Source organism: Engystomops pustulosus, chromosome 6 (assembly GCF_040894005.1).
Source record: "Engystomops pustulosus chromosome 6, aEngPut4.maternal, whole genome shotgun sequence".
Classification (NCBI taxonomy): domain Eukaryota; kingdom Metazoa; phylum Chordata; class Amphibia; order Anura; family Leptodactylidae; genus Engystomops; species Engystomops pustulosus.
Genome location: NC_092416.1, coordinates 83,133,005 through 83,158,669, shown reverse-complemented (window position 1 = coordinate 83,158,669; position 25,665 = coordinate 83,133,005). Strand labels below are relative to the sequence as shown.

The 25,665-nt window shown below is 41.1% G+C and overlaps 1 protein-coding gene across 10 annotated transcripts in view; it reads right to left on the bottom strand.

The window, feature by feature from the left end:
- The window catches only part of CNOT3 (CCR4-NOT transcription complex subunit 3), a 50,764-nt gene that overhangs the window by 18,763 nt on the left and 6,336 nt on the right, over positions 1-25,665 (bottom strand). For 3 of the 10 annotated variants that reach the window (XM_072156810.1, XM_072156818.1, XM_072156811.1), the window contains exons 2-14: positions 22,500-22,562; positions 17,006-17,036; positions 16,830-16,896; positions 16,566-16,640; positions 13,640-13,707; positions 11,115-11,189; positions 10,799-10,888; positions 8,055-8,183; positions 6,866-6,961; positions 6,423-6,645; positions 3,888-4,021; positions 3,744-3,803; positions 431-761 (exon numbers count right to left, since the gene is read on the bottom strand). In XM_072156810.1, the coding sequence (XP_072012911.1) occupies positions 431-761; positions 3,744-3,803; positions 3,888-4,021; positions 6,423-6,645; positions 6,866-6,961; positions 8,055-8,183; positions 10,799-10,888; positions 11,115-11,189; positions 13,640-13,707; positions 16,566-16,590 (1,231 nt within the window). In that variant the 5' untranslated portion in view covers positions 16,591-16,640; positions 16,830-16,896; positions 17,006-17,036; positions 22,500-22,562. The remainder of the gene's footprint in view (positions 1-430; positions 762-3,743; positions 3,804-3,887; positions 4,022-6,422; positions 6,646-6,865; positions 6,962-8,054; positions 8,184-10,798; positions 10,889-11,114; positions 11,190-13,639; positions 13,708-16,565; positions 16,641-16,829; positions 16,897-17,005; positions 17,037-22,499; positions 22,563-25,665) is intronic. The other 7 variants (XM_072156814.1, XM_072156819.1, XM_072156816.1 and 4 more) reach the window with 6 other exon arrangements.

The window sequence follows — 25,665 nt, the reverse complement described above, 5'->3', positions numbered from 1 at the left end:
GCGCAATTTCGGAAAAACTGACAAAAACGGATGCGTTTTTTAACGCATGCGTTTTTAACGATCTGAAAACAGCCCAAAAAAGCCATGTGTGTCTTCACCCTAAGGGGTTAAGATCAAAACGCATATGGTATCAGGATTAGCTGCTTTATTGCATTTGAACAAGGTTTCAAAATGCAATGTGTGAATGTGGCTTTACACAGCAGAGTATTCCCAAAGATCATCTTAGAATCCACAGCTTGTAAGTTACTGCTGCAAGTATGGAAGTACTTTTGTGTGGGAAGATTGTATGGCAAAGGCTACATCCAAGTGTGCATTAAATTTTTTGAAAAGAAAATAAGTATCCACGTAAAGCAATAATGTTCATTTTCGAATGTACCAAGGTATACCACAAATCGACATGGTAAAGAAATAAATGGAACTGTAGACGTACTTGTAGCTCCGTTTTGCTTGCTTGTATTTTGCTGGGCACTTGGGGGCCTTGGCTGCGATGTATTTGTACTAGATGGAGGAGGCGCCACTGCTTGTGCGTACGGCGTAGGTGTACCAGACGTGTGTCCACTGGACGGGTTGTTTTTGCTGTTGGTGCTGCTGTTGCTGCTTGTACTGCTGCTGTTCGATACTGCTCCATTGCTGTTTGTACCCGGCCCATTTCCGAGAGATGACGTGCTGGAACTGCTTCCTATTTGGTAACTGGGCGTCACTGCAGGGGACTGCGGATGATGGTTGTTATGGATACTTTTAGAACCGTTCTTTGCTGGTGACTAAAAAAGGAAAAATCCTGCTACACTTTAAGGAAACATACACATACGTTGCAATGCTAGGAGAAGGACAAATTTCCCTGCATGAACTGAAATGCAGTTCTGCAAAAGAAAAAAAAACACAGAATATAGGCTTAGTGGCACAATACACCTTACAGAGGATGTAAGGATCCTGGAAGCAACTTTGTATTAGTTTATATTCACAACAAACCAGCACATCAGTGCTCACCAAGTCCTGCCAGCACACATGACATTTGCCATCTTGGCTAAATATCTCAGCAGTGAGCTGCTACATTTTATACACATCACTACATACTTGGCTATTTCCATTGTTGTCTTTCATATTAAAAAGGATTTTTTTAAATTTACTGCATACGTATGGTATATACCATACAGGTCTAAATACACATATGGTATATACCATAAATATGCATTACATTTCCAATGGTAAATTATCAGTGTGTGGCTGCTGGAATTTTTGTCCATCCCCTATTGTGTTGAATTGAGAGAGTATGTATGGTTTTAGCTGCCTTCACGGGCAAGATGGGGGGGGGGGGGACTTATCTCTCACCTCGCCCTAATGTTTTAGCCAATTGGAATAAAGAATCTGTTTCTGCAAACGCAGACCAAACTGCACCCATCTATGGAAATGCCTGCGATCGGGAACAAGCCGCCAGTGTTTTGCATTACTTTACTGCAAAACACCAGCAGCTCAGTCTCGATCACAGGCGTTTCCATAGAAACACCGATGCGATCGTGCCGCGGCCCGCCCCGGTGGGTGCGTTTGGTCTGCGATTGCAAACGCAGCCATAACCGTTCCGTGTGACAGCTCCCTTACTGTTGAGTGCCACCTTATTTTTTCATAAGATACATTTAAACCACACCACACACAGAGGTTATGAAGGGCAGTTTTGGTGCAGCTTTTTATGCACCATTTTCTAGAAGAAAGTGGAAGCAGAGCTGCCTTCATGCAGCTGGGGTTCAGGGCCACAAGTGCTTTTACAATACCAGTGTCAGTGGCTGCCTTTCCAAGATTCCAGGAGGTGTGGTGATTTTAGTACACTTCGGACGCATGCGCACGGCGAAGCTGAGGTCAATTACACCCACTACACTGAGGACTGAGGTCGCACTAACTTTTTTTGTGACAGAGTAAAAATAGTCCTCTTAGCATTTCTGAGGAGTATTTTAGTCCAGGAAGAGTTTGGAATTTGTAGTAATATGGCGGCTGCACATATGTGGAAACACTGGTTGGATCCAAATGACTGAGCACAGAGACTTATGTTGCAGCAGCAGCGTTGCAGTTTGGCTGGCAGACAGGGAGTCCTCACATCATATTTATTCATAATGCAAGGACCCAAGCCTAGTATACTGTGCTTGTTCCATCCAGTCGCTGTAAATTATACAATTCCTATGTGGCTATCCTGCAGCCCAGCCTCTCCATGTGTCACCTGACTTACAACTTAGGGTGATATCAAACATGGCGTTTTTAGGGCGTTTTAAGTTAGTGCGTTTTCAGATGGTAAAAAACGCATGCATCAAAAACCGCATCAGTTTTTTAAAAACGCATGCATTTTTGTCCATTTTTAATTGCGCAAATTTGGAGGAAAACCGGACAAAAACGCATTCGTTTTTTACAATCTGAAAATGTACTAACTAAAAACTGCCTTATACCCACCTTCTCCGGTACTCCGTTGGAGTCTTGCCCAGTTTGCTTACAGGGAAAGGCACACTCCACCCGTCCCAGCACCTATACAGCATTAGTTTTAATGTTTATTAGGTGCTGGGAAGGGACGGGTGGGTGTGCCAGGCAAGTGGAAGTTGTTGGAGAGGAGCTGCTCCTGTAAACAAAGATGACAGGCGGCAGCATGAAACGGTGCAACAGAGAAGGTAAATATGTTGGTACACCTTAAGACGTACCTGGACAGGGGGTAGTTTTTCACAAATTTGTGTTAGGCTCCCTGGTTGATCCATGGCCAGGTTTTCCTCTGGTACAGCCCCAGCTTACCAGAGGAAAACCTACCCATCATATGTGCAACAATTGTAACACAAAAACATGTAAAGTGGGTGTTGCTTTTGCTAGGTCCGCCCACTTTCACCTGGCTACAGATCAACAGCATCAGGGAGGGGCTGTGTCTGCCTCCTCTCAGCATCGGCAGTGTGTGCTAAGCTGCCAGGAGCTGCTGCAGCAGCAGTTTTGCCATGACCTACAGTCCTCACTCAGCCCATATAAAGTGAGAAGTCAGTACGTGTTTAGACACACAAGGCATTTTTCAAAGAGTAACACTACATTTAGAAGTGTCTATAATGCTTATGGAGGGGCTCAGGTGACCTCTGACTGCGCATGCTCTGAACATCAGGCGCATGTACAGTGAAGTGAGGTGTAGTGACCCCTGGTTTACTATGGTCGTGTGGAAGGGGTTTGAAGCAGACGCTCACAGGTCCCAGGATGACAAGATGTGCAACATGAAATACCACGGAAGGGACACCGAGGCTGGTACCACGCATACCAATTCGTTTGCGTTTGAAAACGCAGACAGAGCTGCACCCACCGGGGCGGCCCGCGAACGGGAACGAGCGGCCGGAGTTTTGTATTAAATTGTTTCAATAGAAACACTGATGCAATCGGGCCGCCCCGATGGGTGCAGCTTTGTCTGCGTTTGCAAACGCAGACAAAACGGTACGTGTGGCACCAGCCTAACCGTAAACTAGAACTGAACACTTTCATTAAGATCTAGTTTTGACAACATCCGCACAAGTCTTACCATTTTGTTGCAAGCTAAAATCAGGAGTGATTATGGAAAACAGAAATGGTTAAAATATAAAAATTCCTTTACCTGGTCACCCCCGATTTTAGTTTACAACTTTTCCTGCAAAATAATGTGTATGAGCTCTTAATAAGAAAAGAGTGCACTGAACCGGAGAACGAGCGGTATGCAACGGTGGATAGGAGGGATGTCAAGCAAGAATTGAGAAAATCCAACTCACCTGACTTACTTCACTGTCTGTAGACCTGCCTCTGATTTTCTTGTCATCTTCAGAGTTTTCCTGCAAAATAACCATTCTAAATATGAAGTAGAAGCTTTACTAACAATGCTTAGCATTTCATGGCTAGAGGTTGAAGGAACTTACTGTGGTACAATTGGCAGGACTGGGTGGAATAGGAGAGCTTGATGTGGTGGAGGTGGGAGTGCTGCTAGACTGGTTGAAGATCTCATCCTCCATGTGACTGTGGGTTGGTGGGGAAGTAGCTGCCAGCGCCTGTGCTGGAAGATGGAAAAACAAAACAAACAAACAAAAAAAGCCATGTAAGAACAACTCAAACAGGTATGAAATAATAGAGAGATTAGCACAATCTGCATATGTTTCTATTGCACTGCAACCTGCCTGGAATCTCCAGCTTCATTGCGCAGCCCAAGCAGTATACTCAGGGTTGCACAAGAAACTTGCTGAATGAAGTCCACAATGCAGTGCAGCAGCTCAATCAGCTCCTGGCCAGCTTACATCCAGGTGGAGGTATTTATACAATTCTTGCTAGTTTTTGTTTCCATTTTTGTGAAGCGTGGTTGAGGTGCATTCACATGTAGTGTCCAGACACATGCGCTTTTATGTTACTTTGCGTTTTCCAACTTTGAAATAGTTTTTCTTCATTTCTAAAGTGTAAGTGTGCCAATACACTTCCAGCAATGAAGAAATACTCAAAGCTGGAAAATGCATGGTAACATAAAAATGCATGCAGCAAAATGGCATCCAAATACTGTGCGAGAAAAGAAAAAAAAAAAAAAGAGAAAAAAAAAAAAAAAAAAAACTTTTGGGCAATATGTTGGTGTATGAAACCTGAGGGCGCGTTCACACGTTGCGTTTTGGTTGCGTTTTCATTGCGTTTGAAACGCACATACAACAGCTGATGTGAGGTAATTTGCCTAATTACATTACCGTTTACGTTTGTAAACGCAATGTTAACGCATGCGTAAATAAAACGATGCATTTTGTAAACGGAAACGTTAACAGTGATGTAATTAGGCAAATCACATCTCCTCAGCTGTTGTATATGCGTTTCAAACGCAATGAAAACGCAGGTCAAAACGCAACGTGTGAACACGCCCTAAAAGTTCATATCACCCCCCTTTCCCTAGGACTGATATAAAACATAATAAACAGTAAAAGTCACAACCACAATAGGTATTGCCGCGTCTCAAAATGACCCATCTATCAAAATATAAAAACAGTTATTGCCGGCGGTGAGCCAGAAAATCGTGACCAAATGTCAAAAACGCTACTTTTACACCATTTTACATCTCATAAAAATGGAATAAAAAGTGATTAAAATGGAGCACAGACCTCTAAACGGTAGCAATGAAAACGTAGGCTCATTTTGTAAAAATTGACACCTAACACAGCTCCGTACACCATAGTATGAAAAAGTTATTAGCATCAGAAGATGGTGAAAACCTTTTCTATTTCATGCTCATTAGTTTAATTTTTGAAAATGTATTAAAACACAATCAAACCTTTATAAATTTGGTATATTGAGGTGTCCTTAACCCCTTAAGGACGCAGGGTTTTTCGGCTCATTTCTCGCTCTCCAACTTCAAAAATCCATAACTTTTTAATTTTTACGTGTACAGACCTGTGTGAGGGCTTATTTTGTGCGTAACAAATTTTACTTTCCCGTAATGTTATTTATTTTAACATGCCGTGTACTGCGAAGCTGAAAAAAAAATTCCAAATGTGGAAAAATTGAAAACATTTTTCTTGTGGGCTCAATTTTTACGACTTTCACTCTTCGCTCCAAATAACACGCCTACTTTATTCTTTGGTTCGGTGCGATCGCGGTGATATATATAGGTTTTATTGTGTTTTAATACATTTTCAAAAATTAAGCGAATGTGTACAAAAAAGAAAAAAAAAATTTTGCCATCTTCTGACGCTAATAACTTTTTCATACTTTGGCGACGTTTTCTTTGCTACCATTTTGAGGACTGTGCGACATTTTGATTATTTTTTATTTCATTTTTTTTGTTATGTAAAAAGGTGTAAAAGACGCATTTCGGACATTTGGCCGCCATTTCCCGCCTAGGAGGTCACCGCCGTCCGTAACCGTTTTTATATTTTGATAGATCGGGCATTTTGGGACGCGACGATACCTAATATGTTTGTGATTTTTACTGTTTATTATGTTTTATATCCGTTCTAGGGAAAGGGGGGTGATTTGAACTTTTAATATTTTAATTTTTTTTTTTAACTTTTATTTATTTTTTTTTTCACTATTTTTTAGACCATCTAGGGTACATTAACCCTAGATGGTCAGATCGCTCCTACCATATACTGCAATACTACAGTATTGCAATATATGGCATTTTGCACACTATACATTACAATGAGCCACAGGCTCATTGTAATGGATATGCAGAAGCCACGTATCCTCGGGTCAAACGAAGACCCGAGGCTACCATGGCAACCGATCGCCGCCCCCCGATGACATTCGGGGGCGCGGCGATCGTAACAAAGATGGCGATCGTAACAAAGATGGCACCACAGTATGGCAGTACATGAGGATTTTTACACCATCTATTACAATGTGCAAATCACACATTGTAATAAATGGGTTAAAAACCATAAAGAAAGGGGTTTAAAAAGAAAAAAAAAATGTATCAAGCTACTTACGAATGTCTTCTAAATCAAGGTCATCATACAGGAACTCATTCTCTTCAAAGTCTGGATCTTGTGAGGAGTCCACATAGTATTCTACATCATCTTTAATTTTCCTGATTGCGTCCACATTGATCGAGTCATTATCCAACATTCGCAGAATGGTTTCCAGCATTCGTATGTGGTACCGATGTTTTTCTATGTGCTTCTTCAGTCCCTCGATCCGGTCCTGCTTCTGCTAACACCAGACACAAAATAGTGCCGCAGGGAAAAAAAAAAAAAGCACAGAACAAAACGTAAATATCTTTCCCTATTGTTTCCAGTTAATATGGAAACACGTGAGCAGTATGCAAGGGTCATGAAAAGAAATATTTAGAATTTGTTGCTGGCTACATGCAAAGTACAGTAAGTAAACAAAATCACTGCAAAACAGCTTTCATTTCATGAAGTGAACTCACATCCTTGTCTCCTTTCTTCTTCCGCGTTTGTACCGACAAAGACTCCACTTCACTTTCAAACTGATCCACACCCATGTTTAAGCTGTCTATTGTGTTCTGTGAAGGTAAAAATGTAAAATATCTATATTAAACATTATATCTTCACTACAAAGGGGCTGATAATGCAAACGACTGTGCCAAGAACTGGCTTGTGCCATATTACTGTAATAGAGCACAATACATTTTGTGTCATGAGCGGCCATCTTGCCTGACCTGTTATTGTAACCGAAACATAACAGTTTAAAGATAAGCTCATACTAGCCAATGAGGGAGGCTGTCTGCTCCCACCGCTTACGGCCCGATAGTAGAGAGCTTAAAGGACACCTGTCAGGATGATTTGGAACACCAAAGCACCCATGTCTTAAAATGCCCTTTAGGTACCCTACATACTGGAGTATAAGCGAAGGTACTAAATTTTAACAAAACTACAGGGAAAACCTACTTGAGTATAAGCCTAGGGTGGTAAATACATTTGTCACAGCCTTCACCCAGTATCTGCCAGCCCCCCAGAATATAGCCTGTTAGTCCCCTGCCCCCCCAGTACATAGACAGCTGACGTCAGTGTGTGTGCAGTCGGTGCGAGGACCTGCGGGGAACGTCGAAAGGAGAGTATTAATTTTGTTTTTTTAATAGACTTGAGTATAAGTAGAGTTTAGATTTTCCAGCACATCTTTTGTGCTGAAAAACTCAGCTTATACATTAGTCGTTCTGGGCCCAATAGAAAAAGAAAAAAACCCTTTTATACTTACCATGGTCAAGCTTCCACGACTGCAGTGTCGCACAGTGAAGCGATGAACTACACCCTAGCTTCATTGAGCACCTTGTACACGGTATTTAACCAATAAAGCTGTGGTGTACTGCTCTGGCTTCATTGAATTACTGTACAGGGAACAACAGAGATGGCTCCAATGTGCCTCATTGGACCCATCTACAGGAAGGTATAAAGTGAATTTTTTTAATAGGAGGCATGGAAGAACTAGCTAAATGGCTATTAGGGTCATTAAACCACAGGTCAATAAGGAGAATTTAATTAAATAATTGCATGTTTGTTTAATGCAGTTTTGGTCCTGGTCCTTTATGAAGGCCCCAAGTGTAGCACATAAAGCTACTGCTAGTTTTCCTGTGGTACCAACAGGATAAAGAATCTTACCGTTAACCACTGTCCAACCTCTTCCTTCTCCTTTTGAGCTGGGTCAACCTTCTGAGCAAGACCAAGACCTTCCTTTGAATACGCTTTTGTCTTTGTTTCTCGTTCCACTACTTTAAACCTCTCCATTTGCTGTAAGCAAGAAAAAACAAACAAACCAGACAATACATTTTTAATAAACCAGAAAAGAAATCTAAACCCACAGCTATAAGAGAGGAGATTGTGTTTATAACTGATAACATTGCAGAAAATAATTCTAAAAGGAGGTTTTCTAGGCGCCAAGATTTGTTGGGCATCCATAGTAGAACGGATTCTGGTGTTAGGGATATACGCTCTTTGGATATTTTATATATAGTATTTTCCACTTCCCTCCAAAATGGCTTCAATAATGGGCAGGACCAATATATGTGTGTAAGTGAGGCTTTTGAGGATTGACATCTCCAACAAGTGTCTTGCTGTGAGAGCCCTTTTTCTTTCAGAGACTCTGGGGTGTTGTACCATCTAGTCACAATTTTATATGAATTTTCTTGAATCCTTACGCATCTAGAAAATCCATGCGAGTTATTATGAATAGCCTTGATCTGCTTTTCTGTAATGTTGATCCCTAGGTCTTTTTCCCAATGCCCTATGTAAGCTGGTTTAGCTTCAATACCTCTGGAGAGCAAGTAGTCATATATTATGGATATTGCTCCTTTCTGTAGTTTAGGTTTAAGTAGCCATTTTTCCAGCCATGAGGGATCATGCATGAGAGTGTGTTTTTTTATGGAGGGTTGATGTTACTTCTCTTATCTCCGCCTCATGTAAAAAGTTCTTAGCATTTTTATTGTGTGTATATGTGTGAATGAGTTCGGCTGTTGTAGTTCGGAAAAACTTTCGTAGAGGGATATGTGCAAATTTGTCCCAATTTGTGGGGGGTAATTTTAATTTTGGATTTAGAAGGTATGGGATCATGTCACTAGGCATGAGGGGGAGGGGGTTGGGTATCTTAGTATAATTAATGTTCCTTTATCCATCTCAGAACCTGTATTGTTCCTGCTGTTAGAGGGTTCTTGCAAGTCCATTGTGTGGGGATATTCCATAGTTGTGCCTTATGATTTTTGTCAAGGATTGTCATTTCTATGTCTATGCCTAGATTGGTGCATGATGCATTGAACATCACCTGCCAACCATCCTTATACAGGCAGCTAAATTAACAATACCTCCCAAATGGCTTCAGTCTAGCCCTCCCACAGTTAAAGGGGTATTCTCGCCTGGGCATTCACATTCAGTTTCACTAATCTTCCATTTATAAACATTTCTTCAATTGAATGTTATTAAAAAAAATGTTCCTGTGTGAAAATAATTTCTCATAAATGTAGTCATTCTGTCCCTTAGAAACGAGATGGCTTCCTCGGTTACGACCACGTCACACTCTGGCAGCGGTGGCCAGACATGGGCTATTGGGTCTTGTCTGACCTCCTGGATTCAGCAATCATTACCACAGGACGGCTGTGGGTCATGTAGTAAATCCCGGACATTTCATATACAAAAACAATTTGTTTCTTTGTGCAATCCCTCCAGCAGAGGTGGCCGTAACCGAGGAAGCCATCTCGTTTCTAAGGGACAAAATGACTGCATTTATGGGAAATTATCTTCACACAGGAACATTTTTTTTAATAACATCTAATTGAAGAAATGTTTATAGATGGCAGATTTATCAAACTGAATGTTAATGCCCAGGTGAGAATACCCCTTTAAGGAATGGCTCTCTAGGGTAGACAACATATATCGACTAGAGGAACTAGCACAAATCAAGGACCCACCATAAATTCTCCAGAATTTGGGAACCATGGTCCAAATATAGAGACAAACTCCGGGAAGAGAGGCATACACACTTTAGAATACAATCTAGCAATAAAAACTTTAGAGTACAGTCTATACATAAATAATCTCATACCTAATTCAAAAATAAAACAACAGGTGTTACATAGGTGAAATCTCCTAAAGGCAAAAATTGTTCTTTTGTTCTATTATTTGGTTGTTTATTGTTATTAACTCAAATGTTTGAAAAACATAATAAATACTCATTTGTATATAGATAAGATACACCCCCATCAACCCTCCCCTTCTCTCCTCCCTCCCCAGAACCAACTCACCCCACCACTCCCAATACCCAGTCCCAACCCATACCCCCCTTTACCCCTCCATCGAAGGAAACTTCTGGAGCAAAATGCTCTCTTTTGTTAACGGAATTATCATTGATATTTGAATGCTCATTGGTGTACTTATATTTGCAATGTAAAATATAAAATCAATAAACAAAGTTTAAAAAAAAAAAAAAGGTTGTCCAGAGGCTAAAAATCATGGTTGTTTATTTTTTTTCTCCAAAAGCAGCTCCTCTCCTGACCATGGAACTAAGCTTCATTCATTGCTATACAGACGTGATGTAGTAACACAATCCATGGTCAGCTGGGACGCAGTTTTTGGAAGAAAGCAGCATTGCTTTTAATTCCCCTTTATTAGGCTACCTGCACACGACATATGCAGGCCATACGTTTATTTGACATACATCCTCATAGTTGTTAACAAACTCATGTCCACTTTGTATACCTTCAGTGGCATTCACTGATGTCTAAACATCTGACTCTACTTGGAATAACTCCAGCTCCTAATGTGTCAATCCCAATACTACAGCAAGTCCTATGGTTTTTCAATAAAAACAAACCCTCAAAATGATAGAGGTTAAAAAGCAGCAATATTTTCTTTACCGTTTCTATTAGTTTTCTGTTTTCGATAAGCTGCCTCTTGTCTTTGATCTCATTGGATGCAACCCATGTTTTTATTTGGTCCCGCAATCTCTGCAATAGGTTGAGAAACGTTAGCACATTTTGCTTTACTCTCAGAAGATGACACTCACAATATTTAACTAGAAATGCTAGAATCATCCAAGTAGAAGATTAAGAAACAAAACATGTCATTGTCAGTGACAGTGGGAAAAAAAGTGTGGTAAATGGCGATGTCTGCAGATGGTTCATCAGTACATAAAGCATTATTGCGTCAATCTACGCAGCTGGCATAACCAACCTGTAGCTTCTTAATCTCCTTCTTCAAGTCTGCTTCATATTTTTCTTTCTGATTAGCATTCGCTGCATTATGTAGCTGCAATATGGGAGACAAAAATATAGAACCAACATCAGAAAAGTATAACCCCCAAATATGAAAAGTTTTATACATATGTGTTAAAGGGGGTTTTTTTTTAACCCCTTCCCGCCGATGCCCTTTTTCGTTTTTGCGTTTTCATTTTTCACTCCCCACCTTCAAAAATCTCTAACCTTTTTATTTTTCCATGTACAGAGCTGTGTGATGGCTGAGTAACAAATTACACTTTAAAATGGTGGTATTTAATATTCCATGCCGTGTACTGGGAAGCGGGAAAAAAAAATCTAAATGCCGTGAAATTGGTGAAAAAGCGATTTCGCATCATATTCTTGTGGGCTTGGATTTTACTATACGCCCCAAATGACAGGCCTACTTTATTCTTTGTGTCCGTACGATTACGGGGACACCAAATTTGTATAAGTTTTATAATGTTTTCATACATTTACAAAAATTAAAACATTTTTGGATTTTGCCATCTTCGACACTTTTTTATATTTTGTTGTATAAAGATTTGGGTGGTGTCATTTTTTGCGACTTTTGATTACGTTTTCAATGTTATCATTTTCAGGACTGTATGACCTTTTTATCACTTTTTATACATTTTAAAATGGCAAAAAAGTGCATTTTCGACTTTTGGGTGCTATTTTCCTTTATGGGGTTAAACGCAGAGAAAAACAGTTTATTATATTTTGATAGATCGGGCATTTTTGGACGCGGCGATACCTAATGTGTTTATGATTTTTACTGTTTATATTTATATCAATTCTAGGGAAAGGGGGGTGATTAGAATTTTTATGTTTTTTTAATTAAAATTTTTTTTTTACTTTTTTTTTTACTATTTTTCAGACTCCCTAGGGTACTTTAATCCTAGGCTGTCTGATCAATCTTACCATATACTGCCATACTGTAGTATGGGGATTTTCCTCCTCATTCATTACAATGTGCTGATAACAAAGGTGTTAAAACGAGACAGTCTCGGGTCTTCTGAAGACCCGAGGCTGTCACGGCAATGGATCGCCGCTCCACAATGACGTCACAGGGAGCGACGATCCTTGGCAAGATGGCGGCCCCCATCTTTTTGAAGCCGCCGGCAGCGATCGCAGGTATTACCGGTAAGTCTCTGCTGCAATATGCAGCAAAGACTTACCTGCTATGGAGAGGGCTCAGCCCATGAGCCCTCTCCCTGAACCCGGCGTGTGACGTAATACTATGTCACATGTCAGTAAGAGGTTAAATTAAGATTTTTGGCTATGAGGCAATGTAAATGGTTTTATCCAGTTCACTTAATAGATGTAGAGAATTTATATAAAAGTACCACCATATAAAGACCTGTGCCAAGAAATCCCGATACACCACAAACATTTCAAGCTTTGCAGCCAAGTTATTACAACTAGAGCTGATGATATAATGTCAATGTTATTATTTTTTTTATGTCAACAGCACCTCACCTAGCCTAACCAGTTCCTACACTGCACGATTGAGACGGAAATACATTGGAACAATGCTGTCTATATAGTCATACATTGATGAATAGGGAGCTGCCTTTCAAAGGTAGCACTGAGGCCTTTATTTTTTTTTTAATCCCACCTAAGAAAATATGTATTTGCATATTTCCTTCCCAGAATCCGCAGTGGTGTACGCATGGCCCCGAAGTCTTGCCTGCAAAGGCAAAATTTCCATAAGGAGTTTATCTTCCCCCTGTCCTGTGGCTTCATGGGAATGAAAACAAAACACAGGGTGTGACATCTAACATTCAAGATGGGAGGCTCCACTGCAGAGAAACAATGGTCTTAAACACTCTGCATTTCTATATGCTTAGCAATTAGAAAACTAAATTAGGAAGGAAAAACCATTTTTTTGCAGTTTGTATTTTGCATTTCTGGGTTACCGTATCCTAACATCCATAACGTTAACGCTTATTGGTAGTGAACCGTTAGATCAGACATACGACACACAGGCCAGGTTTCCCTTAGGCTGCATTCAAATGAACGTGTGATTTCTCCAGTTCTGTATTTCGGTGCCTTATGAGCTAATATATATGTGACGTTTTTCAGACGTATGCGCACATATTGCACCGTATAGCTCTTGGTTTTCGTAGATACAAAACGTGTATATACGGCACATTTTATACAGCTCACATACGTTACGGTATGGTACAGTGACAAATAAGGCCATTCAATGTATGACCGTAATGCCCATAGGAATGAATTCTGCCCGTATATACGGACGTTTTCATATGGTTGTGTGAATGCAGCCTTACTAAAGAGGCATATACCGTAAGTACACAACAAGTTTCTTGTATTACTTGAAATAATGAAGAAAAAAAAAAAAATACTTGAGAAAATGTTTATAATTGTGTTCTGTGTTAGCAATATTTTAAAGCTGCAGAAAATGTTTATTTTATCTGCAGAACTTGCTCATAAAGCAAAAAAACATATACAACATTTTACCTTTTGCCAAATGTCTTCAAACTGCTCCACCCCTTCTGACACCTTTTTCAAACACCGATCAATCTCACCTGAAAGAAACCAAATATAAGACACCATTTGGGTAGGAAGAGTAGACTTGTGATACCTGACTAATGCAAATAACTCCTAGGCATATATAGTGTTAAAAGATTTATGCAAGAAAAGAATTATAGATCATGTTTTTTGTGCTTAAAGAGAACCTGTCACAAGCAACTCCTTCCCACAAACCTCACACAATACCTTTTGGATGTCTTTATACATTAATCCACTGATGTCTGTATCCAAGGGATTAGAGCCACCATTCTTCATTCATGGAGGTGGGGAGCTGCAGTACACAGTCAAGCTTTCCCCTCCCCTTCAACGACACCGCTTACCCAGAACACCCCCCCCCCCCCATGATACAGCAGAGCCGTCGTCAATAAATGGTGACATCAATAAATGGTGGCTCTAATCCAGGGGTAGGGAACCTATGGCTCGGGAGCCACATATGGCTCTTTTGTTGGCTACATCTGGCTCTCAGACAGATCTTTAATAAATAGTGATGGCTGCTGATAGACTGATCACTGGACACAGGCAGCAATGTTACTGCTGCCTACTTCCTTAATAATAACAATTCTTTATTTATATAGCGCACACAGATTTGTACGACCCAGGCGCCATCGTCTAAGCCTGGGTCAAAGAGAGGAGCGTGGGAGCGATGAGAAACTGTCTGCAGGGAGCGCTAGTAAGTGAATATTCTTTTTTTTTTTTTTTTTTGCTGTGGCTACCTATATACTGGGAGCATGTGCTGTGGCTACCTATATACTGGGACGCATGTGCTGTGGTGGATTTGGAGTAGTGAACCCCCTGGACCACCGCGGACAATGATGTAAGCAGACACCTGGGACTGGAATCTAAGTAGCACCCAGTCTTCACCAGAGCCTGCCGCAAAGCAGGATGGTCTTGCTACAGTGTGGTACCACCATGTCATTCCACAGGCGTGACTTTTCCATGGTGCTTCCAAGGTCAAGCTACAGGATCACTAGGCAGTCTCGTGGTCAGGAACATGCAGACCCTCAAGGCAGGCGGCAATGATGCGTGGTCGGGGACGGAGCAAGAGATCAGGGCTGGCAGCGAAGGAGCAGAATCAGGAACAGGTCCGGGGTCACAATGGGAGGTCAACACTTGGGAAGGAAACACTGTGGAAAGCTTCCTCATAGGCATGAAGCACTAAGATCCGACGGGGAATGCTGGGAGCCGCCGGTCTTTATAGGAACCCAGGAAGTGGGCAGCGCCAATCAGTGGCGCACTGGCCCTTTAAATCCACAAGTGGCGGCGCGCGCTGGCCTGCCGATACAGGAACGTGGAGAGGCGAGTTCGGAAAGGGGCAACACCACGGGGCACGGGAGTGCCTGCAATCCGAGACACTGGGACTACCTATCTACTGGGGGATATGTGCATATGTTACGGCTCTTACGGAATAACATTTTAAAATATGTGGCGTTCATGGCTCTCTCAGCCAAAAAGGTTCCTGACCCCTGCTCTAATCCCATGGATACAGGCTCCAGTGGAACATGTATAAAGGCATCTAGATGGTCCTGTGTGTGCTTTGTGGGAGGGGTTTCCCTGATGACCGGCTCTTTTAAAAAAAATAGTCAAACTAGATATTTAATTTTACATCATTAGGGCTCTTTCACATTGACATTTTTTATCACATCAGTGATTTTTCTCTGAAGCCATCTTAGCTTATGGAAACATAGCATGTGGTCACATTACATTTAGGCCGCGGTCACACGTACCGCTAGGCGCCCGTTCATAATGCGCCGCTAGCGCACAGGGTGTGGTCTTTGGCCCGACGCACATGCCTTTCCAGAGAAACTCAATCGCATGCATTTCCCTGTGCGTTCAGGCCGAGGACCTCGCCCTGTGCGCCAGCGTCACGTTATGAATGGACGCCTAGCAGTACGTGTGACGGCGGCCTTACAGTTGCATTTACCAACGCCTCGGGCCAATTGCATATGCATTTCCTGTGCAATGTATGAGATCGGTAACTAGCACCTGGTGCGAGACTGGAGGCTGGTTACTGATCGCATATATTTAACAGGAAATGCATATGCGATTGAGCTGAGGCCCATCTACCTTGCACGCAACGCAAGCACAATGTGTCACCGCATCCATACAGATTGGTTCAGTAATGCATCAGTGAAAATTCGCTGAAGCAGGAAGAGAAAAACAATTCTTTAATGATTTTTCAAGTTTTTTTTTTTGTTTTTTTTTTTAACACTGATCCAATGTTGTCAGTAAACACAAAAATGACAAATATTTTTCCTCTGATCAATGAAAAAAAAAAAAAAGTTTACCGATGTTTACCGATTAATTAAGCCAGGAAGATTAAACAATTCAAAAACCGAAATGGCTTCAGTGATGGAAAAAAAAAACACCAATGCTACCAGCTTCCAAGTCTCATAAGTCAGGTCTTCAACATATCCCCAGTAAACATACATATAGGGGAAGCATGGTTTTTACCAAAAATACATTACTACATCTACCACTGAAATGTTATCTATTCATTGGCACAATGCTGAGTGTTGATCCAATGCCATTAGACCAAGATAGTCCCCTCACACAGACTTTGAACTGCATTTCAAAACGCAATTCATGAGCTACATGTATATCTGGTGAATGACTTACGCAGAGGGACAATTCTATGCCATGTCCCGTCTATAACCAGACCTGAATGTTTGCACGCCATAACTATAGTGCGCAGGCATGAATGTCCCGCGGCGACCCCCAGCGGCGGAGCCACTTGGCTTAAAAGGGGGAAATAATTATTTCAGGACTGATAGATCTCCCCCATAATTTCACTGTCCGGCTCTAGCCTAGCAACATATATTTCACAGCTAATGCATTACTAAAGTAAGGGACTTACCCTGTAATTTTCTCTTATCCGCCATGTTTTCTTCACTAGAGATAAGTTTTCTTCATACTTTATAAAGGCAGGATGCTGTAAAACAGAAGATAAGACTTTAAAGGCAAATAACTGGCATAAAGTTACATGTACTGCTAGTATGCGCTGCATTTTATGAAAAGAACTTCGGGGAACAGATGTTGTAACACTTAGTATTTAAAGCACCACCATAATTATTTAGTTTGTAAATCTATGACAGTCTCAGTCTTGGCTTCTCTGCTTTACCTTTCCACTTGCTCAGCAGAAGCCGAGTGACTTGATCACACAGACCTGAGAGATACCCGATGATAGCCTAACAAAAAAGAGAGAGACAAGGATCCTACTTAGATTTTCCTTTAATAATAACTGGAGACTCTTTATTCATGGAATGGGAGTAGGAACACCTGCTGAGTTATACCTACCTACTTAGCAGGCAGGATCCTACACTTGAAGCTGCAAGCAAGAAAAAATAGCTATCAGCCGTGATCAGTTCTGATAGGTAGGTTTGCAGCAAATAAAAGGGGTTCTCTGGTAATATCAAGTTAGGCCCTATCCACCATATATCACGAGAATGGAGGTCAATTGAACCCTTGTTGCACCCCAGATGACTGGAGCAGCCGGTGGCACATGTGCCGGATGCTCTGTTCAGCTCTATGGAGCAGACGGTGATCTTAGGTGTACGGGACACCCATTCTTGTGATATGTGGGGGTCCCAGGACAAAGACCCCCACGAATCAGCAAGTTAGGCCCTTATCCTGTGGATAGGGCCTTACTTGCTTTCACTGGAGAACCCGTTTAAGAGGAAACGAAAAATCTAAAATAATGGCTGTTACACCCTCTTATGATTGGGGGTGAGGTTGTGTGCAGAATTAGATAATCACATTATAAATAGTTGTACACAAGTGAGTTTGTTCTAATAAACACACTGTGCATGTCTAGGGATATGCTGAAGATGAAATTCACCATGCTTCAGGACAACAACCCAAACACCACCACAACTAAAGAATGGCTTCAATACAACAAGAATGAAGATTCGGATTGGGTCCAGCCAGAACCCTGAATCCAATGGAAAAATCTTTGGGTCTACCTGAAGATGCTTGTACAATCTGACAGATATGTTGGATTTTGCAAGGGTGTGTGGATAAAGAATGCCAAGCCTACATTTACCAGCCAATAAGATTACACTGAAAAGACTGATTATTATTTACATGCGAAACACGTTGTGCTTGCTCCCAATTACAAGTATTTCAACAGAAACGCATGTGTGCTGGAAACAAACCTCTCCTCCGCAGCTTTTCAATTGAGTTTTAAAACGCGCCATAAACGCTGCATGTAAACCCGGCCTCAAATATCTCAGTTTGATTTTTAACTGAACGTATATATATAATGCATGGAAACACTTTTTTTTTTTTACTTTCTAAAGGAAGTTGTGCCAGCAGACAATAACGAAAGCCATCAACCCCTTCATGCCAATAGCCTTTTCCTTTTTGCATCATTTTCTTGTGGGCTACTTTTTTATCGCTTTCCACTGTGTGCTTTGGGTCAGTTCTATTATGATGATCCAATTTTATACAAGTTTAATTATGTTTTAAAGGAAATCTACCATCAAAATCCATCATGATAAACCAGGGACACTAACCAATAGATCCAGGCACTGTCACTGTGATAATCTTCTTATATTTGTTATCCATGGCCTCCCTCCTTCTAAAATAAACCTTTAAAAATTACCTGCAGAAGCCTTTTAGGCTGATTAGCAGGTTACTAGTACCCCTCAGTGCTGTGGTTTAACAGGTTTTTACTGTGTCTCCCTTTGTCTGAAACTATTTCACGGCAGTAGAGGAAGTTTCAGAACACAGTGAGGAGGTGGTGGGAAAGAGCTATGCTGTGAAGCTTCAGCACAGAGGGGTTCTGGTAACGCCCCCAGAGCCCTTCAAGTTCAGTAGTATAATTTTAAACTTTGATTTCATAAGGAAGAGGGCCAGGAATAATACAAATATAAGATTACCACAGTCAGTGCCTGGATCTATGAGTAAGTTCCCTGGGTTATCATGTTTCATATTGATGGTAGATTTCTTTGAACACGTTTATTTAAAAAAAAAAAAAAACACCTTTAAATCTATTGTACTATTTTTTTTTAGCATAGTTTGGTGCCCATACCTTTTTCATAATTTGCTGTATGGAATGGTGTACCATTGTACAAGATTTTGTGGTACAGAAGCACTCTGGCTGCTCTCAAGCATTATCATGACCGTTAGATTTCTATTTCTCTACACTATAACTATCATTATTACACATGATGCATGAGGACTGTATCACATAGGCAGCTACATACTGTACCATCTCTTACTGCTGAGACCGTATAATAACCCTTCTCACTATATACAAGCAGTCCCCGGGTTATGTACAAGATAGGTTCTGTAGGTTTGTTCTTAAGTCTTGTATGCAAGTCGAAACTGTATGTTTTATAATTGTAACCCCACCCAAATTTTTGGTGGTCGCTGTGACAATTGGATTTTACAACTTTTGGGTTGTTATAAGAACCAGGATTAACAATAAATCTTAGTTGCAGACACCTTTGATAACTCTTAGGCTACATTCACAAGAACGCATGGGGGCATATATGCGGCGTATATACGTCCCCCATACATCGCAATGGCCTCACGGCACCGCACACGTGCAGCTCCGTACACTGTAGAAAGATCGGAAATGTCCCATCTTTCGACGGAATACGGCATCGAGCTCTATTAGGCTATAGAGAGGGGCGGGGGTGAGCGGCTCTCTCCCCTCCTCGGCACTGCCGTGTGCGCACCGTGCTACGGTACGGTGGGCAACGGTAGTGTGAATGTAGCTTTAGAGCTGATCATTGCAGTCTGGGACTAAAATAGAGTAAATTACTAACATCCAGAGGGCTGTCTGTAACTAAGGGTTGTCCGTAAGTTGGGTGTTCTTAAGTAGGGGACCATCTGTAAATAACCCTTCTACAAAATGTAAGAGACAACCAAGTATACAAACAGGAGGCTGTGCTGTGACCTCCATGATTATCACTCTAGGACGGAAGTGTGAAGGGGAATATTTGTATATGAGCTTAGTTTTATACTTTTATATAGCTGGCAAATACTAAAGTTTTTCCTCCTCAGCAATATGCTCAGATATATTACTTAAGATGGCGCCAGCATCCACACAGCCAACACCCTATATCCAGGAAGAGAACAACATTCCTGATTCCAAGAAGGCTTTATCCCTCATATCGAAACTCAACGCCCTGGACATTATCTGCCCAGATACTGGAACTGACCAACCAGGGCACATCAGATGCTAGACAAATTTGCTTAACCCTTGCCCACTATGATGCTATATGATGTATAACCACACCTTTTGTATAAAAGCTATGAACACGGAAATAAAGTCAATCTTGCTGTCATGAAAGCTGGAGTGCAGAGCTTGTTTAAGATTAAAACTGAATAATCTTATCTCAGATTTTATCTTGAAAACGTGCACACTTGCTCTATCTAATTTGAGGTGACTGACTGGACCGGTTAATTGTCGATTACGACCCTGACAGAAGCTTCTCTCATCACCAGCACCAGCTATGATAAGTGTAGTGCTCCTCTCAGTGGAAAGCGTGTGTGGTATAGCGAGCAATGTCTGGTCATAAATGCAAATCAAAGAGTTCATTAGGGATCTAATGAAAGGGGGAAAAAAAAAAAAAAAAAGATCTCTATAAAAGGTGATATTTTTTTTTACGTTTTTTTCTATACACTTACAATTATTACTCACATAATAAATGAGTGCAGTGCATGCTGGTTTTGGAGGATACTGTGACGGGAAACAAAGGGAATCCAAAGTAAAGGATGTAAACAATGAAGAGTGGCAACAGTGATGACAAATGAACCAAGAAAAAATAAAAACACACCACATAGTACTTAATGTGAAGAGTGGGTTTACAGTAAGAGACAGAAGTCAGTAGGGAGCCTCTTAAAAATGCATTTCAAACCCAGTAAGCCCTTTTTCTGTGAGTCTCATTATTACATATGTTTCCTACCCATTCTTTTTTGGCTTCTATTTGTATATATGACATTGTTTTGTGAGTCAATAGATCTATGCGTCTCCAATCACAGGCATAATCTTCCTGTGTGGTGGACTGTACCTCACTAGGTCTCCACAGGGAGACACACCACAGCTAAGCCTCCATGACTGTATACTTATGATATAGTCCATATAGATGGAGAGGATAATCAGAGTGGTCTTTCAGCCAGCAGACACATTTGTGTCTGTAAATGGTCATGGGATAATGATGTTCAATGGAACAGATAACAAAACAAAAAAGAAGTTTAAAGTAAAAGGCTACACTGCAAAAAAGTAAAGGAGTGAGCATGAAAGTGGCGCTTCTGCTGGTTAAAGAGGACCTTTCACTACCTCCATAGAAAACATTTACTTTTATAGTTGCCCCTCTGCCAAATCCAATGGAGTTGGAATTTTTTCTACATCCTTTTCCCACTGGTCTTATTTGCAGATCGCTACAGTCAGATTGTCTGCTCTAGTCCTGGACCACCCATCTGAACGCAGAGCTCTAGCCTCCCTTACCTCACCACCACCATCCCCTAGTAAGCTATATAGGACAACCCATCCGACAGTAGAGAGACAATTTAGCAAATTAGTGTCTGGAAAAAAAATGTTAAATAGACCATTGTTAGATGGGTGGCCTGGCCAAAAATATTGACACAGGTAACTTAGGAATGATTGGAGCCTGGAAAGAAAATTCCAACTATATTAGATAGTGTAACGAACACGGTCATACAACATGGTTTTGTAAATAGAGCCTTACACCAGTGGTCCTACACATTTTTTGTAACCAGGTACAAGCTGCATGAAAATTTTTTTTTGAGGAGCAATGGGAAAGGGAACTTAAAGGTTTTTGTGTGTCCTGACTCAACCCTGTGTTCGCCAACAAAGTATAGAAACCCTTTCCCCTTTACTGGCCCGCATGCTATATAATGCCTTCTTTGCTGTAGCAGCATCCGTCTCTTATAATGCCCCGCTTTCCTTCAGTAGCCACCCCATTCCTTTCTGCTGTGGAAAAAAAACGATCTTAGAACCATTCTAAGCAATCCTGCGGCAGTGTGCCCGTGTCAATGAAAAGGATGTGGGGAAAGGATAATTGGAAGTATCACATATATTCCCCAGGCCCACACTGTTTTTTTCGGCTACAGAGATGGGGTGGATGTATCATATACTGTCACATGCATATGATTCGTCAATATATGATGTTCAGCCGTCCCTCTGCACACACCGGATCTGTCACGAGGCTTCGGTGGGGCAGTTGAATTGCACTATAGTGCTGGTGCAAGTAGTGTGCAGGGCAGAATGCTAGGCAGGCCTCTCCACACCCACTTGGCATGGATGTGACACAATGGGGAAACTGGCATACAAGCCCTTATAAATCCACCCCTCCCCCCCAGGCAGCTGGATACCTTACACAACCTATGAGATTCCCAATTCCTGATTCACACAGGTTCTTCTTTAGATCTCATGTGTTTTCCCCACATAAAAAACTGCAAACATATATTACAGCAGACAAGTCACTATTACAATAACATTTTTGCAAACCAAGGGAGTACAACCTCATATGTTGGAAGAGTCACTGGTAGGAAAGATATTATACATACATAATGATGTACAAGAAACATTGTTGTGTGAAAAGCAAGGCAACCCTTGTACACACATTAAACCCTTGTATACTAGCTGTAATGAAACAGAGAGCAGTCAAAGCTACATGGTAAAAGGCCTCACAACTGTCTATGCAATCCATGGATTACTGGCATCTTCCTGTCACTATATTTTAAGTTCTTTTAAAGCGTAATAACACATTATACCTATAGTGTGAACATATCAAAAAGCCTTTGTTACCAGACTCACCTTGTGTTGTGACTTTAGGTTCACGGACAATAGTACTCCCAAGTGCATTGGTACACCACCTGCCTACAGAGAGAAAGGACATGAATATTAGATTACATTTAATACTCTAATGCTGTACAAAGAGGTTCAAACAAGCATTGCTGTAAACTTATAAGGAAAACAGAACTATAACACATATTTTCCAGTTTCATGGTTGCATCCACAAAGATATTTAATATACATTTTCATCCTGGTTGCCATGGGCACAACCAAGAACACACGCATCTATCATACACACCAGTAAATGCAAACCACTCAAATTCATTAAAATAAAAGAAATACTTGGGCAATCTGAAATTGTTCAAAATGACCCATGAAGAATGGACGCCATCAGCCATTTTTCACATTAGTCATCCTTACTGGAACCACCAGTCAAATAGAACCACCAGTCAAACAGATATGCAAAACTGATTTTTCAATCATTTAACTGGGTATCCAAGCAACTATAAGTTTTTAATGGACAGTGCATGGATGCCATATGCCTTCGATCCATTGACTTCTATCGGGCATATGGATCCATTAAAGCGTATCTGACTATGACATGCTCTATTTTTTTATGTAATGTAAATACAGTCTGATGAAGTAACGGATAATTGCCTGAATCTATGTAGAATTTACAACAAGAAACTGAAAACATACAACGCAAAACTTCTATTTTATGTCCAGAATTATTAGGCTTGCTAAGTTGCCGAAGCAGTAGTCTCTTGGCCATAGGCAGCAAAGGACAGGAGTTATTGATGTCTGGAATTTTCTAGGCAAGCTCTGAGCACATAGGAGGTGGGACATCTTCTATTCTCAGTAATGGATGCCATCAAGAGGTGTTATCTTCTATTGTAATGCCATGCTTTTCTGTGTTGTAAATGAGGCGATTGCTACACAGAAAACACCTATCATTAAAAAAGCCCTACCAAGTACGGTTGTTATCCTCCATCCACAGGATATTGTATTATGAGTGAGACTGCAGGGAACCCCACAATGACAAGATTGGGGGACTCGTTATTGCTAAAGATAGGGGTCAAGCATGCATCCCACCACTTGACCTGCCACTTCATAAATTTTCAAGAACAGGACCCCTATTCTCATGATCAGTGGGGATTTCAGCAATCAAACCCCAACCTTTAAATTGTTATCCCATGTCCGAAGGATCACAATAAAAAACCTGGTACAACCCTTTAAAGCCTACTGTAATAATTGCAGGATACAGTAATATCTTCAATATAGATAGAAACACAGAAACATAGTACTGTAATCCTTAAAGGAAACCTACCATTTCAAATGGTAGGTGTAAGCTGTAAACACCTGAGCTGGTGCCGGTGCTTAGTTTCGTTAGTGTTAAAACCGCGGTATCGCGGTTTTAACACTTTTTAAACTTTATAGCAAAAGCTGCTTCGGCGCTGCGTGCGACCGTGCGCGCGCAACGCCTGCGGCATTTCCTATGTAGGCGTGCACACGCAGCGCCGAAGCAGTTTCTGCTATAAAGTTTAAAAAGTGTTAAAACCGCGATACCGCGGTTTTAACACTAACGAAACTAAGCACCGGCACCAGCTCACCCTGAGCTGGTGCTCGGTGTTTACAGCTTACACCTACCATTTGAAATGGTAGGTTTCCTTTAAAAATTGCTTAAAATATAAAAAAAAAAAAAAAAAAAAATGGTAAACAAAATAGGTTATTTGGTGCCACATTCCTTTCCGCTATACAAGCTGGAGACTATCCACCTACATCTCTTTTAAATTACTCCTTTATCAACTTGGGGTATGTTCACAGGGCAGTATCTGTATCACTGTCAGAGCTTTCAGGTATGAAGTGTCACCTATATTTCAAATATATTCAGAAATATAGGCCATGATGCTTTTATTCTGGCAAGCAGACTGTGGTGCTCACGGAAAATGGACTTGATGGTTTCCCATCAAATTCAGTAATTTCCCCAATTGAAAATCTATGCAAAAATCCTCAATCTGCACTCCATAGGGTAGGTTCGGGTACAGAAAAAATTTTGAGGCTCCATTCATCAATGGTAGTTTCTTCACATAATCTACTTGGAAATATGGGATGTTGGAGTAACTGGGCATTTCTTAAAGTGTACACACCAGCTAGCAGAATAAACACTTGTTGGCCCCCCAAGTCAAAAGGATGGAAGGATGTTGGCACTGGTATTTGTGGTGTTAAATATGTGGGAACAATTCTCTGAGAAAAATACCCTTAGGCCAGCTGTCCATGGCCCTATAACTCATATATTTTCATGAATACAGTATTAATATTATTAGGCAATGATATAGGCCAGTGATGGCAAACCTTTTAGACACCGAGTGCCCAAACTACAACCAAAACCCACATATTTTTCGCAAAGTGCCAATGCGACACTTTAAGCAGTAACTTATTAATCCCTGCTATGTCACAGGTTTAAATTGTTTAGGCACCAGAGGACGCCAATACAGTAGAAAGAAGGAGAAGAAGTTTGGATTTTCATTGTAGCTTCCTTCTAGGGTCCTGGGCTGCCTGGGACTGCAAGAGGCCTTGAGTCCTATTTGGCAAACTCTGCCCTGGGGTGATGGCAAGGGTGCCCATTTAGAGGGCTCTGAGTGCCACCTCTGGCACCTGTGCCATAGGTTCGCCATCACTGATATAGGCTGCTTATTTTTTTACTTGTACATGCCATGCAGATGTTTTTATCAGCACCATATTAAATTTAGGGGGAAAATCTTTAAAGAGTTTTTACACAGAATACATCAGGTGCTGGGAGCACCAGGGATCAGTCCAGTGCACCTTATAGTACATCTCTTGGTAAAAACTTTTGGGGGGTTTTATAAAGGCCACAGAAAGAGATTACAGGGTGGTTTGGGACTCTAAACCAATTACATGTTCTTATGGACCATTGGTTTAGTGTCCCAAATAGCCCTGACAGATAAATGTGGACCAGGATACCCTGCCACCATTGCTGGAACAATAAATTCTGGCTTATAGCAGAAAATTTCAAGAGAAAGTGGGTTATGCAGCAAGACAAGCCCCAAGTACATAAGTAGTTCCAGCCAAGAATGGTTTAAGGAGAATGGCAAAGTCCTGTGGAAGGCCCTGCAGCAAGTTATTTATGTTTTCTATGGAGGAAGGCGCTAAGCTAACAGCAAGAGGA